General features: G+C 40.1%; 1 protein-coding gene across 1 annotated transcript in view; it reads left to right on the forward strand.

Annotated features, from left to right (window-relative positions):
• The window catches only part of Rab21 (RAB21, member RAS oncogene family), a 30,901-nt gene extending 15,852 nt beyond the window's left edge, over positions 1-15,049 (forward strand). The window contains 4 exon segments of the mRNA XM_028877974.2: positions 1,080-1,143; positions 8,344-8,398; positions 9,244-9,332; positions 12,929-15,049. Coding sequence (XP_028733807.1) covers positions 1,080-1,143; positions 8,344-8,398; positions 9,244-9,332; positions 12,929-13,071 — 351 coding nt within the window. The 3' untranslated portion in view covers positions 13,072-15,049.
• The last annotated feature ends 1,657 nt before the right edge of the window (positions 15,050-16,706 follow it).

Genomic DNA, 16,706 nt, shown 5'->3' on the forward strand with positions numbered 1-16,706 from the left:
TTGGGTAGATGGCCGAATTAGAAGAACCATCGTGGGTTTTTTGTTTGTTTGGGGTCTCTATTAATATGCTTGCATTCACTGATGACTAGTTTTTAAACAGTAAAGCATACATAAATGAGCATAAATGGTGACCATGAATTACCAAAATATTTAGTTCATATTGAAGATGTACATTTACCATTCTGTCATATATTCCTCATGTGAAATCAACTAAATTGAACTGTACTGAGAAAATTGTGGTTTATTATAAGATGAAAATAATTACCTTTGCTTTTATAAGGATTAATCAAGACAGTTTTTCTGCAATCTTGTAGAGAATAGCAGTGTAGAACATTCATTTCATAGGTCCAGATGCACAGTAAGTGCTTACCACATACTAATGGAATTTGTCTAACTTACAAACATGGAGTTTTTATGGAGGTTATATATGCTTGTGAGACTTGATTGCATATAAATTAAATTTCACTGAAAGAATTGAAAGCAGGTGTCCTGGTTTGCTCCTTATTATGCTGTTTGATTGTGATCCCATTATTATATTACAATACTTAAAAGATTAGTATCATTAATTCCCGTGTATGTCCAACTATGTCCAGGGCTGAGCTTCTTTCTTAATGGACGGTTATCCTATGCCAGAGGTTCTCACCATGGGATGACAAAAATCTGGAGACATCTTTAGCTGACACCATAAGAGAATGATGCTGGCTCCACTTGGTAGAGGCCAGAGATTTTGCTAAATGGTCATGTATTACACATGACTGGCCTCACAACAAAGACCATTTTAGTACCCATATACTTTTATTTTTTTCTCCTCAAGTCTGTAACGTAGAATTATCTATTAGGAATCAATTAGGGCTTGATCAAAAAGAGTATGGCCATTCCTTCCTAAAACCAAAGTAACTCTTACAAGTATCTTAATACCAGATCGGGACTTGACAAAGTTTTGTTCTGGCAAATAGCTTTGCTTGGATATATGAAAAAAATTGATAAAAATGTGTAATTAGAGGTGTATTTTTATATCCCCATAGGTTTTGGGTGTTGTGGGATTAACTCCGATAATGTTTGCTCTTTTGTGTGTACAGGTCAAAAACTGGGTCAAAGAGCTTCGGAAAATGTTGGGAAATGAAATCTGTTTGTGTATAGTTGGTAAGTCTTAGCACTGGTTTATTTTAAAGTCCTTTCTTTGTCTCCTGATCGCTAAAGACAAAATAAACAAGTACTTCTTTTTGAGAGAGAGCAGGAAGGGAGAATTATGACATTGTAGTACTGCTGTTTTAGACTTGGGGTTGACTTTCCAGCAGACTCAAGCCCTGTATTTCAAGGGATACCCCTAAGAACCAGTGAGGGTCCCAGGCTTGCCTCAACTTTTGCCTTTTCACTACAAGTTTTAGCTCTTTAAAAAGGAAAAAGGGAAGAGTATAAGAACTTCTTTAAGTAAGACAGTGTTCTTTTGTGTACACTTAACTGTACACATTTTTTTAGTTGAGAACAGTTTTGACTTCAAAGATACAAGTAGTTCATGACTCTGGGGTGGTAAAATAAAGACCTCTAAGACCAGTCACAGACTTCTAGACTTTCTCTTCAGATCACTTTTTAAAAAAGTGTATCTCCAATTTGACAGTTACTGAGCAGGGAATGTATACAAGAAATAGTGATGTGTACTCAGTAGACATAGTTATAAAATCCTTATAACCCTGCGGGTGTACAGGGAAGTGGAGTCCTGGGCATCACAGGGCAAGTGTGCAGGGAAGGAGAGTCCTGGGCATCACAGGGAAGTGTGCAGGAAGGAGAGTCCTGGGCATCACAGGGAAGTGCAGGAAGGAGAGTCCTGGGCATCACAGGGAAGTGCAGGAAGGAAAGTCCTGGGCATACCTATGTTCTTACCTGGCACCAAACAGCTGTCAGGGATGCTGCTGCCTGCTTTTGTGACTGATAATAATAAGACTGAGCTTGGAGAAAATCAGAATAGTTTGTTTTTCTTACTTTTTTTAAGTGACAAGGCCAGGCACAGTGGCACAAACCTTTTTTTCTTAACTCTTTCTTTTTAAAAATGTATGTCTATGGGTGTTTGCTGGCATGTGTGCCTATATGCTACATGTATGTCTGTGTACCACATGCATGCCTGGCACCCATGAAATAAGAACATGTCATAGGATCCCCTAGAATTGGAGTTATAGGTGGTTGTGAGCCACCACATGGAAGCTGGGAGTTGAACCCAGGTTCTCTGGAAGAATTGGCTCTTAACCACTGAGTCATCTTGCCATCCTGAAGGCAGGGTAGGTTAGTGGAGGATGGAAGTGGTGATCGTTTGGGGGATTGAAGCAGTGGAATGATGTGTGTGGGAAAACGCTGCTCTTAGCCCTGGGAATTTATTCATAACTGGAACTTACCATTCATGCATGTTCCTATTAGATTGGTAACTGTTTGGTCTCATACCAAAGTATGAGTCTGAGGGAAGAGAGTAGGGAAATGACTTGCTCCTTTTTATTTTAGATAGGAGGAATTAGTCCAGCATGGATAGCTGAGAAAGGAACGCTAGAGTAATAGATCACAAAGAAGGCCCAAGTTGCAGCTAGTTATTAATGAGATTTGTGTGGCTTTCTGTAGTATATGGAGTTTACCATGTTTAGAGTGACCACAGTAAGTAAATAACTGAAGGTTAATTTTTTTTTGATATTTTGTTACCTCTCTGAAGAGCAAAATTATTTTCATATACATTGAAGTTACGGAAGTTGAGTAACCTTTATATAATGTAGAGCTTATTAATGTAGAGCATGAAATAGAAGTCTTCCTATCTGCTGGCAAGTTAGACATGAAATTGAGAACAATTTTAAGGACGCATTTCCCATTTGATTCCTGTGGTTTCTTGTCTGTAGGAGGAGAACTTGAAAAGATTGAAAGGGGGTTGGGAGGGTTCCTTCCTCCAGTATATTAAATCAGATGCTCATGACAGGACTTGGTTAACTGGTCCTCCATCCTTCTCCTTACTGTCCCCAGATGTTTCCAGTGGTTTCTTGTGGCAGGCCGTGCACTGCACTTCTCTAGTCTGAGGATGCTCTATCCTTGCAGCACCGTCCGACCTGACACAGTGTCAGAATCCTCCCTCCATCATCTCCACTCTCCTGCAGACGCTGCTGTGTTCTTCCAGTGTACCTCCTTATCCCTGGGACCCGTGCTTCCTGCCTGTTCAGGCTTTTAGAGACCAAGTCTAGCTGTATAGCCCAGGCTTGCCTTGAACTTAACATGGTCCTCCTGCCTCGGCCTGCTGACGGCCAGCGATGCAGATGTGCGCCCCCACTTCTTTTTACGGGAACTTTGTTTTCAAGTTTGTGTATGTTTTGGAGGCTGGCGTGCACAGTCGTGGGGCTCGTTGTGGTGTTTCCTGTGTATATGTTTCTGCACTGTGTTCCTGTTCTTCCTTCATGGCCTTACCCATTTCTCCCTCTCCGCTGCTGCTGTCTCCTTGCTGCTCCCCATGTGCATGTCCTCACTGGTGCTTTCGTGTCATATATAATTACTTCCTCGTTTTTTCTCCTCGGCCCCTGACTGGAGAGCTGCTTCCCGCTCATTGTCCTTTAACTCTTTCATTGCCTTGTCTATTTGGGGTTCTCAATACCTCTTGAATTTGGAAGTCCATTAGGATTTTTGAAGGCTTCTTCTGTAATGGTAGTGGTAGTTCCTCCTTCTGTGGTTTCTGTCTCACTACTTTTCTACCCCGTGTGCCCTAGCTTTGGGTTTTTGATCATATTGTGATGATGCTTGTTTCCTCTTCTCTGGCTGGGGTGTGAGCGTCACACTTCTTTGTCCTTGTCATCACCTCGGACACTCCTTCATATGCCTGGTTGAATCTCTTGGTGGTCTTTCCTGGTGGTTTTATTTTATTTTTTTTAAAGATTTATTTATTTATTATGTATACAGAAGAGGGCGCCAGATCTCATTACAGACAGTTGTGAGCCACCATGTGGTTGCTGGGAATTGAACTCAGGACCTTTGGAAGAGCAGTCGGTGCTCTTAACCTCTGAGCCATCTCTCCAGCCCTTCCTGGTGGTTTTTATTTGATACAGTTTCATTTCTTTTCTTCTCTGTTCCCTTGTACTGTCTTTCTTCCATGGTGGAGCCTTTTCATCTTTATTGCTAATTTAACTCGGTCCTTTCTTCTCAAATCCTGGATTGAATTATTGGCTTATTTGTATCCTCTGAGGTCATTGATCATGTTTACTAGTAAACTTTACAACCTTTATCCAGTGTTTACCTGCTTCAGTATTTTGTAGAAGTCATGTAAAAGGTCAGTATTCTGTAGGGGTCATGTCTTATTGTCTGTGTTCTGTGATACAGTTTGCATGTCATTTGCTTTGGGATCTTACTGAGCAGCCTGTTCATAAGGGTTTAGTTCTGAGGACCACTGTTTGATGAAACAAACTATTATAGCCACAGCATCAAACTGTGCAAGATATTAAAATATATGTAAAAGTCCACTAGCATTTCAGCAGTGATCATAAACCAGAAAATAAGAAAATTAATGTAAGAGTGTGCTAATATAAAAGTGAAAGGAAAAGGAGAAAAATGTAGTGTCAGGGAAGAGAAAAGTGCAAGAAAGATAAGAACAACAAAAAGCTTCCCAATAATGAAAAAGTGTGGAAGCAAATTTGAATAATGTGAGAAGGGGAATAAAAAGTGAAAACATGAGCTATTGAGATGGCTTAGCAGATAAAAGTGTTTGCCACACAATCCTCACAACCTTAGTTCAACCCTGGGACCCATGTTCAACTCCACAACATTGTCCTCTGGCCGCCACATGTGTGCTGGAGCATGTACATTTCCTCACACACATGCGTTATACACATATGATAGAAAATTTTGTTTAGTTAGGTAAAAGCATTAGTTTTTCTGTAAAGCAAAAACCAACAATAAAATAAAGTAAAACCATAAAACCCCCAATAAGATGAAGCCAAAATGCTACTAAAAGTATAGTAGAGAGAAAAAGCGTGTGTTGGGGGAGAGTAGGGCGGGGTGGAGCAGAAAGGGGTGGAGCAATGTTGCCAATAGTGATAACGTGTAGAAGAGAAGAAAATGTAAACGTTTTTAGAAATATGACAGCAAAAACACTGCTTATGATGTAATAAAAAGAGGACCTGGAGAGATGGCTCAGTGGTTAAGAATACTTAACAGCTCTTGCAGAGAATGCACACGTTTGGTTCCCAGCATCCATCTCAGTAGCTCAAATCCACCTGTAACTCCAGTCCCAGAGGTTCCAATGGCCTCCGTGGGCATCTGCCACCTGCACATGAACTAATACAGGCACGCCTGTATACAAATAATAAATAATTAAATCTTTTCAAAAGATGTAATAAAACAAGAAAGGTATGAATGGCAACAAAATGTTGGAACGGCTTCTTTGTTGGTTCTCAAAAAATAAATAATTGCATTTCTAAAGGGAGGAGGGACTTGAGTCGAGCTTACGGGCTCTTGTCTTTCCTGCTCTTTAGGCTGGTGTTGAGCCTGTTTGGACAAGTGTCTGATGTTCACTGGTGCTGATGTCAACCTGCCTGGTCTCTGTGTATGACGGCCCTCAGCTAACAACACTTAGCTTTGCATTCTGTGTGTTGGTCAGGATCTCTTGGCTCTCCAACACAAAGTCCCCAGGGTGGCTGTCTTAGCAGAGGACTGTCGCCCAAGTGTGTTGGGATCATAGGACGCAGCTACAACACTGAGATCTGTGAAGTCTGAGCACCTGTGTGTCCATCTTAAGCATCACTGACGGGCTGGCAGGATGCAGCATGGGTGTCAGCCGGCCCAGCGGAGCTCCCGTTTGAGACTGGAGCCATGCTGCAGATAGGGGGCTCCCGAGGCTGGTCTGCCCAGCACCCTGGGCTCCTTGGGCTCTGTGAAACTGAGGGCTTCTTCTCGGCACGTGAGATCTGTTCTGGCCACTGAGGGTGGGCTTGCTTTTTCCTGGGAACTTGCCTTCCTGGACTGAGCCTCCAGCCTTGGGTACTGGCCCTTCTTTCTGCAGTGCCTTTGAGGGGGCTCTGTTGCCGTGGGCGACCTCAGAGTCAGTTTAGCTTCTTACCTTGTGGATGTTTCCCATTCTCGGTTGGTTCTCAGACAGGTTCTCTCAAAATGGTGCCTACCCTTGCCCTCTGAGTCCTGCATTGTGTTAAGTGGGGTGCTTCTCCACTGCTCTCCACTTCTCCGGAGGAATCACTGTCTCACTGAAATCCACAACTGTTTTTGAGGCTTTCAAAGGCTGTAGGTTCATCTTGAGGTACAACGCTAGACTCCCACAAATGCTGGAATTAGTTATAGAGATTATAGTCCTAAATGTGCCCAGCTCAAGGTTTACATATTTTAACAGTCTTGTTAACTCATCACTTTTTTTTTTTTTTTTTTTTTTTTTTTTTTTTTTTTTTGGTTTTTCGAGACAGGGTTTCTCTGTGTAGCTTTGCGCCTCTCCTGGAACTCACTTGGTAGCCCAGGCTGGCCTCGAACTCACAGAGATCCACCTGGCTCTGCCTCCCAAGTGCTGGGATTAAAGGCGTGCGCCACCACCGCCCGGCTACTCATCACTTTTTATATAGTTAACTTAATGGTCAGTCATCTTTTCCCAAGTTTGTTTTAATAGAATGAAGTTAGTTAAATATGCATGTATACATATATAATATTTAAAATACGTGCACATATATGTATTATATATGTTACATGATGTAATATATAAACCATATATGTACTATATTAATATACCACATATAAAATATATATAACATATACGATATATTGCACCATTATATATATAATATATACACATATGTAGAGCGAGAGAGACAGAGAGACAAATAACACTCATTATGTAGCTTTGCCTAGCCTGGAACTCAGAAGAGATCCACCTGCTTCTGCCTTCTGAGTTTTGGGATTAAAGGCATATGCTACCACATCTAGCTGGATTTATTATTTTTAATTCTCTGTGTGTGTGTACATGTGAGTGCAGGTACCTACGGGCCCTTTACCTTCTGGAGGTGGAGTTAAATGTGGGTGCAAGAACTGAACTGGGGTCCTCTAAGAGAGCAGTATGCTGCCCTCTTAACCTCTGAGCTATCTCTGCAGCCCTGTAATGAAGTTTTATAGGAGACACCTGACACCAGGTGGTGGTGCTTGCATTTGTAGAATAAAGCATCTTGCTTTATCTGATTACTGCTCAGTGTACCGGCTATAACATTTACTGGATTGAATTTATACTGACAAGCTATAACGTAGAAAGTGAGATTAATGTAGGACTTGGAGCATGTCTGTTGAGCTAATCAGGCTCATTGCTGCATCGGTGGTCGGAGCTCACTGACTTAGTGTTGCCTCTCACACCCTCGCCCTTGGGCAGTGCGGCCAGATAGTCTGCCGCAGCTGCCGGCGATTAAGGGCTTAGATTATTTTTCAGTCTTCAATATATAGCACCTCTTGACTTGTACTTCTTGGTGATAAACATTTCATCTTTCCTTGGATGCTTTGCTTTATTCTGTCTGCAAGATAAAATGGAAGAAATTAAACCATTTGTGTCCCTCCCCCCCCCTCCATTTGTTTGTTGTTTCTCTAACCTTTACCCTGATCTGCCCAGGTCATTTTAACTCCTGTCCAGTACTCAAGGAGGAGTCTGTTTTTGGAGTATTTTGATTTTGGTTCTGCTTGCTTTTTAGGGAAATCTTGGCTTAACTATATTGTTTAAAGAAGACTAAACTTATTTTGGTAATTTTAAATCTACATGACATGTATATATTAAGTTCTGAAAGTTCACTAAAGTTGCTTCATAAACAGTATACTTAGTCTCTCTGTGGTGGAGGAGTACTTAAAAATTCAAAATTAAAATTTTTACTTTAACTAGTTCATGCCATCAAGGGAAAGAGTTCCCTTTTAGTGCCCAAGACACAAGCTTGCTATATTTTAGTAAATCAATAGTTACACTTACTTATTGATTGGTTTTAAGTTGATTGGGGGCTAGAGCCTTTTTTGCGTTTATAAACCATGCATATATACTTTAATAAAACATCACTCTACTTCCTAGTGCGTCTCAGGCCTGCTGTGCCCATATACAAGACTCAACGCCCTTCTCTTTGGAAGAGAGATTTCTTTGCCTCTGACAGGTTGAAAGTTCAAGCGTGTCTACACTGACCTGTTGCAGGAGGGTGAAGCATAGGCCCAGTGATCATGAACAGCCCTCACATCTTTGTGATTAAGACATTTAGAAATCTGATGAGCATTCCTGTTATTTTTTCAAATAATCACAGTTATATATTTAGTATTGTCTAATTTTATTAAAAATAAATCAGTATTAAGATCAATGTTTACTTTTTTTCACATTAGGTAATAAAATAGACTTGGAAAAGGAGAGACATGTTTCCATCCAAGAAGCAGAATCGTAAGTGTCATGCTCCCCCACCTCCCATTGCTCCCCAGTGATGGCAGCCGCTTACTGTAGGCTTTGACAAGTTAGCTGATGTAACCTCCTCAGAACGTGTACACAAACCTCTTGCAGTCCACTCTTGTTCTCAGGAAGCATGTTTGCACTGCGATGTGCTGGACATCTGTCAAGAGTAAGATAGTTCACTTTCCATTTCTCTTTTGATTTCACTAAAAATGAAAGAATGCTGTCAAGATTAGATGTCAGGAGATCACAAAACCTTTTAAAGTATTTCAGTCCAAGTTAGTGTATAAAAATTTCAAATCTAGCCAGGTGGTGGTGGCGGTGGGGCATGCCTTTAATCCCAGCACTCAGGAGGCAGAGCCAGGCGGATCTTTGTAAGTTTGAGGCCAGCCTGGGCTACAGAGCGAGATCCAGGACAGGCACCAAAACTACACAGAGAAATTCTGTCTCGAAATAAAAAAAAAAAAATTTCAAATCTTGTGGTTTTTTTTTTTTCCTAAATTTGGTTCTCTGAATATAGAGAAATTAAATATCTAAATAATCTTGATGTAATGAAAATTGGGTAAGTTAGTAAGACAATAAAGGTAAATTTTTTTTTTTTTTTTTGGTTTTTCGAGACAGGGTTTCTCTGTGTAGCTTTGTGCCTTTCCTGGAACTCACTTGGTAGCCCAGGCTGGCCTCGAACTCACAGAGATCCGCCTGGCTCTGCCTCCCGAGTGCTGGGATTAAAGGCGTGCGCCACCACCGCCCGGCAATAAAGGTAAATTTAGTCACTAAAATTGCTATTGTAGAAAGCTTGAAGGATTTTGTCAGTGACTAATATTTTTTTCTTTTTTAAGGTATGCAGATTCTGTGGGAGCTAAACATTATCATACTTCCGCTAAACAAAACAAAGGAATTGAGGAACTCTTCCTTGACCTTTGTAAAAGTACGTATACTCACATTAGTACGTTTTACAAACCGTTGTTAATGTTTCCAGCCAGGAGTAGTGGTGAACATCTTTAATCCTAGCATTCCAAAGACTGAGGCAGGTGGGTCTCTGAGTTTGAGGTTAGCCTGGTCCACAAAATGAGCTCCAGACCCTGCCTTAAAAAAAAAAAAAAAAGCATTGTGATATTTTGCCAATTTCTGTAATATAAACAGGAAATTTTTTAGATCTATACGTACTGTTTTTACCTGGTATTTGTTCAGTTCATGTTTTAAAATCTTAGGCACTTTTATCTGTTTTAAGCAACAACTAATGGTTTTGAAATCACTTGTTTGATGTATGCTAAATGTATTTAAAATATGTGTGTATGAGTATTTTTTAAAAAGAAAGGAGAATATATGTATTAAAACACATTCAAGGGGCTGAGGCAATAGCTCAGCTGTAAGGCCTGAGTTTAATTCCCAATACCCACAGACATAGTAGCACGTGTTTCTCAGCCCTCCCTACCCCAAGTTGTGGAGTTGGATCCTTGGGGCTCATTGGCCAGTTAGCTTAACCAAATCAGCAAGTTCAGAACCTAGTGAAAAACCTTTCTCAAATGATAAGGTGGATGGCATCTGAGGTTGATTTCTGTTCTACATTTTTTTTTTTAAATGAAAAAGAAGAACCCACATTTAACATACATAACAATTTGTTGTAGTGGTGGGCCATATTTGGATCTTAATTGACAGATTAGTGAAGAAAAACATTTTGGAAACAATCAGTCCGTGAATGTGCACTGAAGTTTGTTATTAAAATATACCCTCCCCCCCCCCCCCAAAAAAAAAAAAAACTGGGCGGTGGTGGCGCACACCTTTAATTCCAGCACTTAGGAAGCAGAGCCAGGCGGATCTCTGTGAGTTCGAGGCCAGCCTGGTCTACAGAGTGAGTTCCAGGAAAGGCGCAAAGCTACACAGAGAAACCCTGTCTCGAAAAACCAAAAAAATCAAAAATAAATAAAAAATAAAATATAAAGGTTAGTCTTTTTAGGTGTCATTAGGATGTAGTTAAGTTTTTAAAAGGTCTCTTTAGAGATACATATTAAAGGAATCCATGAATAAAATATGTCTGGGACTTGATTCAAAATAGTGGTAGAGACACATAGAATGTGGGTAAAATGAGGGATGGGTTTTTATTAGGCTCTTTTTCTCTTTTTTACATACTTGAAATTTTCATGTTGAAATGTTTTCTTAGAGAAAGAAAAACAAGTTTCTTTATAAATATAGCCTGAAGTCCATTTCTCATGTTGCCACTACAATGCTTATATTTAGGAGAATGCTAGCCTATGGAATAATAGTGAAGGATTGTCAAATTGCAGTCTTTAAATCTGTGGAGCCCATTCTCTTGAGGATTTGATGACACTGGTTTTGCTTTCTAGAAAAATAAGTGTACACAAACTTTGGGGTAGATTTTACTCAAGACTCTGAAGTCATTCATAATTCCTTTAGAATAATGAGGTCTCCTGCTAGTCAGCAGTGATAGCATTGCTTGAGGTTACTAGAAAGGCAGCTTCCAGTCCCAAACCTGCTGGACGAGAACATCTGGAGCAGGCAGTCTGTGCTGTAGGAAGCCACCATGTGACTCAGCTGCACACTCGACCTGAGAACTAGCGAACTGCATGGCAGTTGCTGTGTACAACCACGGGGATCTGCGTAAATCAACACGTTTGATGGAGGTTTGTCGTGTCCTGAAGTTCCCGTTCTACAAGCACACGAGTGGTGATGCTTGCAGTTCTCAGACCGTACTTGAGACAGAAGATTGGGATAAACCTCATGCCTTAGGGATAGCTGTTCTCCATGTGTTCATTACAAGTCCTGTAACACAGGACTGCTGACATGAGTCCATTTCATCCATTGTGAAACATACCTAGAAATGAACAACTTTAAAAGGTTGAATAAATAAGTAGAAGCAGAATCTGTACTGTCTACCGAAGTCTCACTACAATGTCTGGACACCCTACTTGAGAACTTTTCTTCATGAGCTGCCCCAGACACAGGCTTTAGAACGCTCTCTGTTTCAAGGACTCCCTCTCTTCTTCCTTCATTCTGTTGACTAAGTATTCTGCAGAAGTTTCCTCCTAGTCAGTGTCCTGACATTTCATTCCTGTAACTGTTTCTCAAAAAGGAGATGTTTTACTTTTCAATAAGGTTCAATTTGTCAGGTTTTTAAAAATTATTTATTTTATGAATTTGTGACTCTTGTCTTATATAGGAAATACCTGTCTAAGCCAAATCACAAAAATTCCTCCCCTCCACCTTGGTCCCCTTCTGTGAGATAAAATCTCACTTAGATCAGCCTTGAATTCTATGTAGCGGAGACTGTCATTGAACTCCTAATCCTATTGTTGGAGCGTCCCAACCAGTGGGATTACAGGCACATGCTACCGGCATCCAGCTGTTCACCATTAGGACTCGTGGGTTTTGATGTGTTGTTTTGTCTGTTTATTTCTCACCATGTAACTCTGGCTGGCCTAGGACTCACAGAAACCTTCCTGCCTTTGTCTCCTAAGTGCTGGAATTCAAGGCTTGTACCACTACACGCAGTTCTTGTAGTTTTATGCTAGGTATCATGCACATGAATATTTCTCTCCTCTCTCTTACAAATATACATATATGTATATAAGTTACTTCAACCGTCTGTGAAGCTCATTCATCTTTTTCTTTTTAAAGGTTCATTTGTGTGTGTGTGTGTGTGTGTATGTGTCAGTATGTGTATGCACAAGGAGACCAGGAGAGGGCAATGGGTGTCCTCTCTCCTACACTCTCCACCCTTTTCTTGGTAGTCAGGAGTCTCTCTCTGAACTGAAACTGCATTTTCTTGGCTAGGGTGAGAAGCAGCAAGGCCGAGCCATCCTCTTGTCTCTGTCCCCCTTAAAGTCGGCAGGCTTCTGTTGGGATACCCACTTCCTTCCATGGGTGCTGGGATCCAAACCCCAGTCCTCAGGATTTTGGAACAAGCACTCTTAACTGCTGAACCTCTCTCCACCCCCTAAGTTCTTTTTACTCTTTTAGATATCATTTACTTTAATATATATTTTTATTACACATGTGTTTGAGTGTGTGTCCATGTGTGGGTATGTGTACATGGGTGTTGGAGGAAGTCAGAGGCGTTCTTAGCTTCCAGATGTGGGACTTGGTTTTTCTTCAAGAGCAGTATGCTCTGTTAACCACTGAGCCATCTCTCCAGCCCCTCAGATACCATTTTCTTAAATAAGTCCTGTGCCCCAATTTTAATCTCTTGTGCTAGGAATAACTTGAACTTTAACCTGTTTCTGATACATTTGAAAAAATCTTGAGATTATACTTACAGTGCACAGTATATTATTCAAACATAAAAATAGCTGTTTTCCTCTGTTACTTTGTGGCCATTGTAATAGCAGCTGTTACACTTTCCACATGCTGGTTTTTAAAGTGTTGTCTTGAGTTGACATAGTAGTCGCTGTGTACCATGTCTGTTGCTGGAAGGTCGGGAATAGTTATCACAGCAGAGTATTGAAGTTGCAGAAAGAGGAAACTCCATAGCCTGGGCTGTGCTCACGTCTGCTTGTCTGCTTCCAGGAATGATAGAGACGGCGCAGGTGGATGAGAGGGCGAAAGGCAATGGCTCTAGTCAAGTGGGGGCTGCCAGGCGAGGCGTGCAGATCATCGATGACGAACCTCAAGCCCAGAGCGGCAGTGGAGGATGCTGTTCTTCTGGATAACTGCTCACGCCTACGAAACTCAAAACAAAACAGAACTGTGGATCATTGCCCTCAACATGAAGACTGCCATGTTCCAAGTCACATCATTTTACCAATGGAGTTCTAGAATTAACAGTATTTTAAATTACGTTTATAACACTGCAGAGACCTTAAGTGCTAAACTTAGTGGAGTTTGTGACCAGAGAATTGGCATTTTCTACAAATGTTAACAAAGCAATTACCAATGGCCTTTTTACATATTTTTTTCTTTAATGAGGAATAATATGCATGTAGAAAAGACCTACTTAAAGGCTTCATTTATATTCTTTTAAATCAGATCTTTATTTAATAACTTATATATGATGTTGGAATGGTATACATTTTTGCAGTCCTTTGTATTTTGTGGTAGTTTGAATTGTATCACTTCTAAACAGCATACTGTTTTTGTTTTTGTTTTTGATTAGCAGATACCTGAAGTTCTATTTTTGCAGGGTTTGCACAGGCCCCTAACTGTCTACTACTTTGATATAATCTATAAACATCCTGTATGCTGAGCTGGTAAAATACATTGTAAATTACATATTAAATATTTTATCTGCTTTTACAAGCGCAAGGTGCAAAAATATATACAATTGTCTTATTGGTGACTGTAAAGTGAATTAACTGTTGGTGATAATACCTAGGCTTTTTGACTCTGTTATAACGATCCTTACCCTCCTTCACTTTGTCTTAACGTGAAAGTGGCGTGTTTCAATTTACACATACTTGACTTGAATTATTACTCTTGTCACTTTTTCCCTGTTTATTTTTTATTTTTTTGCCTCTGTAAGATCAAAAAGCAGCATTTGCTTTATATTATTATTATTATTAAACAAGATCTGCCAATTTTGTTTTAGAACAGTTACCTTAGAAGGATCTGAGTGGAACATGCCAAGTTCACATCTGCAGCATTGGTTTTCTATCGGGCTTTCCATGAGATGGTCACTGGCCTGAGAAGAGGGGTCCCCAGTAGTAGCCACTGACGAGGGCTTATTTATGTAGGATGGTGAGTGGTAAGTTATGCTCCTGAGGCAGCACTTCTGGATCCCTCACGAGGATGTTTAATTAGTCATTGCCTGTCAGAAATGAATATAGAAAGTTGTTTTTCATTTTAGAAGCGTTATCTGAGTTTCTGTGGGAAGAAGCATTTTGTAATGCAGTTAGAGCAACACTGGAAAGATTTATTATGAAATCATATTCTTGTTTATTTTGTAATTAGTCCCACATTGGATTTCTTTTTCTTTAGCATTGGACTGAAATTTGTTCATTTAAAAAAGAATCAGGCACTGCTCACAGAAGAACGAGATTGTGGAAATTAACATAAATTGTTCTTGTTCTAATATATATATATATTTTCCCATTTCTGTCATGCTTGGAAAACTAGTAAATGTTGTGTGTAAGATAAGATGGAATGGTCCCTGGATTTACTTCTAGGATATAGTAACGCAGTTCATAAGCATTTCTGAAGATATAAGGAGGTGGTGGTCACTGAGCGAATACTACCATATTCTTAAGAATAGCTTAAACCTTCCCAAATAGGCTGAAAGTTGAATGACTTGACACCTTATCATCTAAATAATAGGAATTTAACTTAGCATTATGTTCTCTGAGCCCTCTCTTTAGATTATTTACTTAGTGACCTTACTAGACTCAAACCACTGACTCTGCTGTGGGCCTGAAGATCTGGGAAGATGCAGAGAGTGAGCTCCATTTGTGTCCCACTGCAGGGTGCCTGTGCTGTGCCTGCCATCCCGGGCTTCCTGGGGAGTTGGTGTTTGTGCAGGAGCAGAAGGGACAGCAGAAACATGGGCCACTGGAGAATTTGTTCCCACACTCTGGCTTTTCAATAGTAAAGACTGCTGCCAATCCTGCTGCTATTGTAGATAGGAAATGGACTTTCCTCCTTGGAGTAGAATCCTGTTTTTTAACTAGAGATGAAATTAAAATAAGTTCAACTTGATCATTGGAAAGCCGTGCTTGAGTTTTTCCCTCTCAGTTGTATCAGGAGCCTCTGCTCTGGAGTTGCAGGTAATTATTCCTGGAGTAGAAACTGCCTTCTGTATTGTCCTTTGCCGCCTCACACATTCCACTCTCTCTCTCTTTAAGCCTGTTGTCCATGCTAATTCAATAGCAGAGATAGGTGATACGGTCTGCCTGCTGTGCTCTGAAGCAGGGAAGACCTTCAGTTGAACGACGTGCAAGAAGAGTGGGCGGTCTGTCGGCTGCATGTGTATGAGGGAAAGATAAAGTGATGATGGACTGAGGCTAGCAAGGACTTCCTGGAACTGTCTCCTTCCTGTTCTGTGTTCCTACCCTAATAATTGTGCTGTTAGGAGCAGGCACAAGGCATGGTGGTGTGTATTGAAAGCAGATGCTAGATGGGACTCTCTACAAGTGTATACATGTCACATACCCTAAAGTTGGCTTAAGACAGTCACCATTTCTGTATTGAGTAACTTGCTGCTTGTTTTGCTTTATGATTATGGAAGAATGTTTTTAAAAATGTATTCTGCAACAGTTGGGAGTCAGCAGTAATCTGAAAAGAAAAGAGCATCATGTTATATGAAATGTACATGCTTGTGTCTCCTAAGAATACCCCAAGGTTATGATTGTTACTGTATTGAAGTCTTTTTTTTTTTTTTTACATATTAGCTCTAAATTATTATTTTTCTTTGGTGTTAGAGAACAATGATTTTTTTTTTGGTTTCCAGTAATAAAAGATAAAGTTGAGGAAATAGAAGGAGATAGAAGTTACGTAAATATGAAACTCTCTAACTCAGCAATGTTTATCATTACTTTGACAAATATACTTTGACAAATACATTGCTTTTTATCACCGAATAGTTTCTAGATAAGGCAAGATACACATTACGTGCCAAATAATTAGAGCATTTAAAATAGACCGTGATACTGTTTATTTCTTTTAGTATATAGTTTAAATTTTTTCTGTTTTATAAATACTATCGGGCTTCTACACCATGGACCTTCACTATTTATTTGAAGATAGTGTAAATGGCATTTGCAAAGATAAATGATATTATCTCTTGATATGGTTTAATTTGTTCCTTTTAACGTCCAGATTATCTTTTGACATCTTTATGACCATTTTGAATCTTAAGATTCTCCAGGAAAGGGTGTAGATAGTAGTGACCAATAGGAAGCTCACAGTCATATGTAAAGAGACTTTACATACTTTCCTAAATTACAAGATTCATTGCCCGGGTTTTCATAATTCAAGCTGATACTCCCTGAGCTTTATCATAGGCCACTATGTTGCTGTTGTTCATTAACACCTGGAACAGAGAATGCATTTTGTACTATGGACCACAGTTCATGCTACATTTATGTCTTGACTTTGATGGCCTTTCTCTTTTCAAGAAAACCAATTTCAATTTTAGCATACTTTTCCAATTGCATTTTAGCATTATAATATAGAAGGGGGGGGAAGGCTGGCCTTCAACTTGCTATGTAGCTGAAGATGACCTTGAATTCCTCCTGATCCTCCTGCCTCAACCTCTTGATGCTGTGTACCACACACTGTTTGTGGGGCCTGGGGCGTCAGACCTGGAGCTCTCTGCATGCTAGGCTAACACTTCAACTGAACTTCCTCCCTAACC

This window comes from Peromyscus leucopus, chromosome 18 (assembly GCF_004664715.2).
Source record: "Peromyscus leucopus breed LL Stock chromosome 18, UCI_PerLeu_2.1, whole genome shotgun sequence".
NCBI lineage: Eukaryota > Metazoa > Chordata > Mammalia > Rodentia > Cricetidae > Peromyscus > Peromyscus leucopus.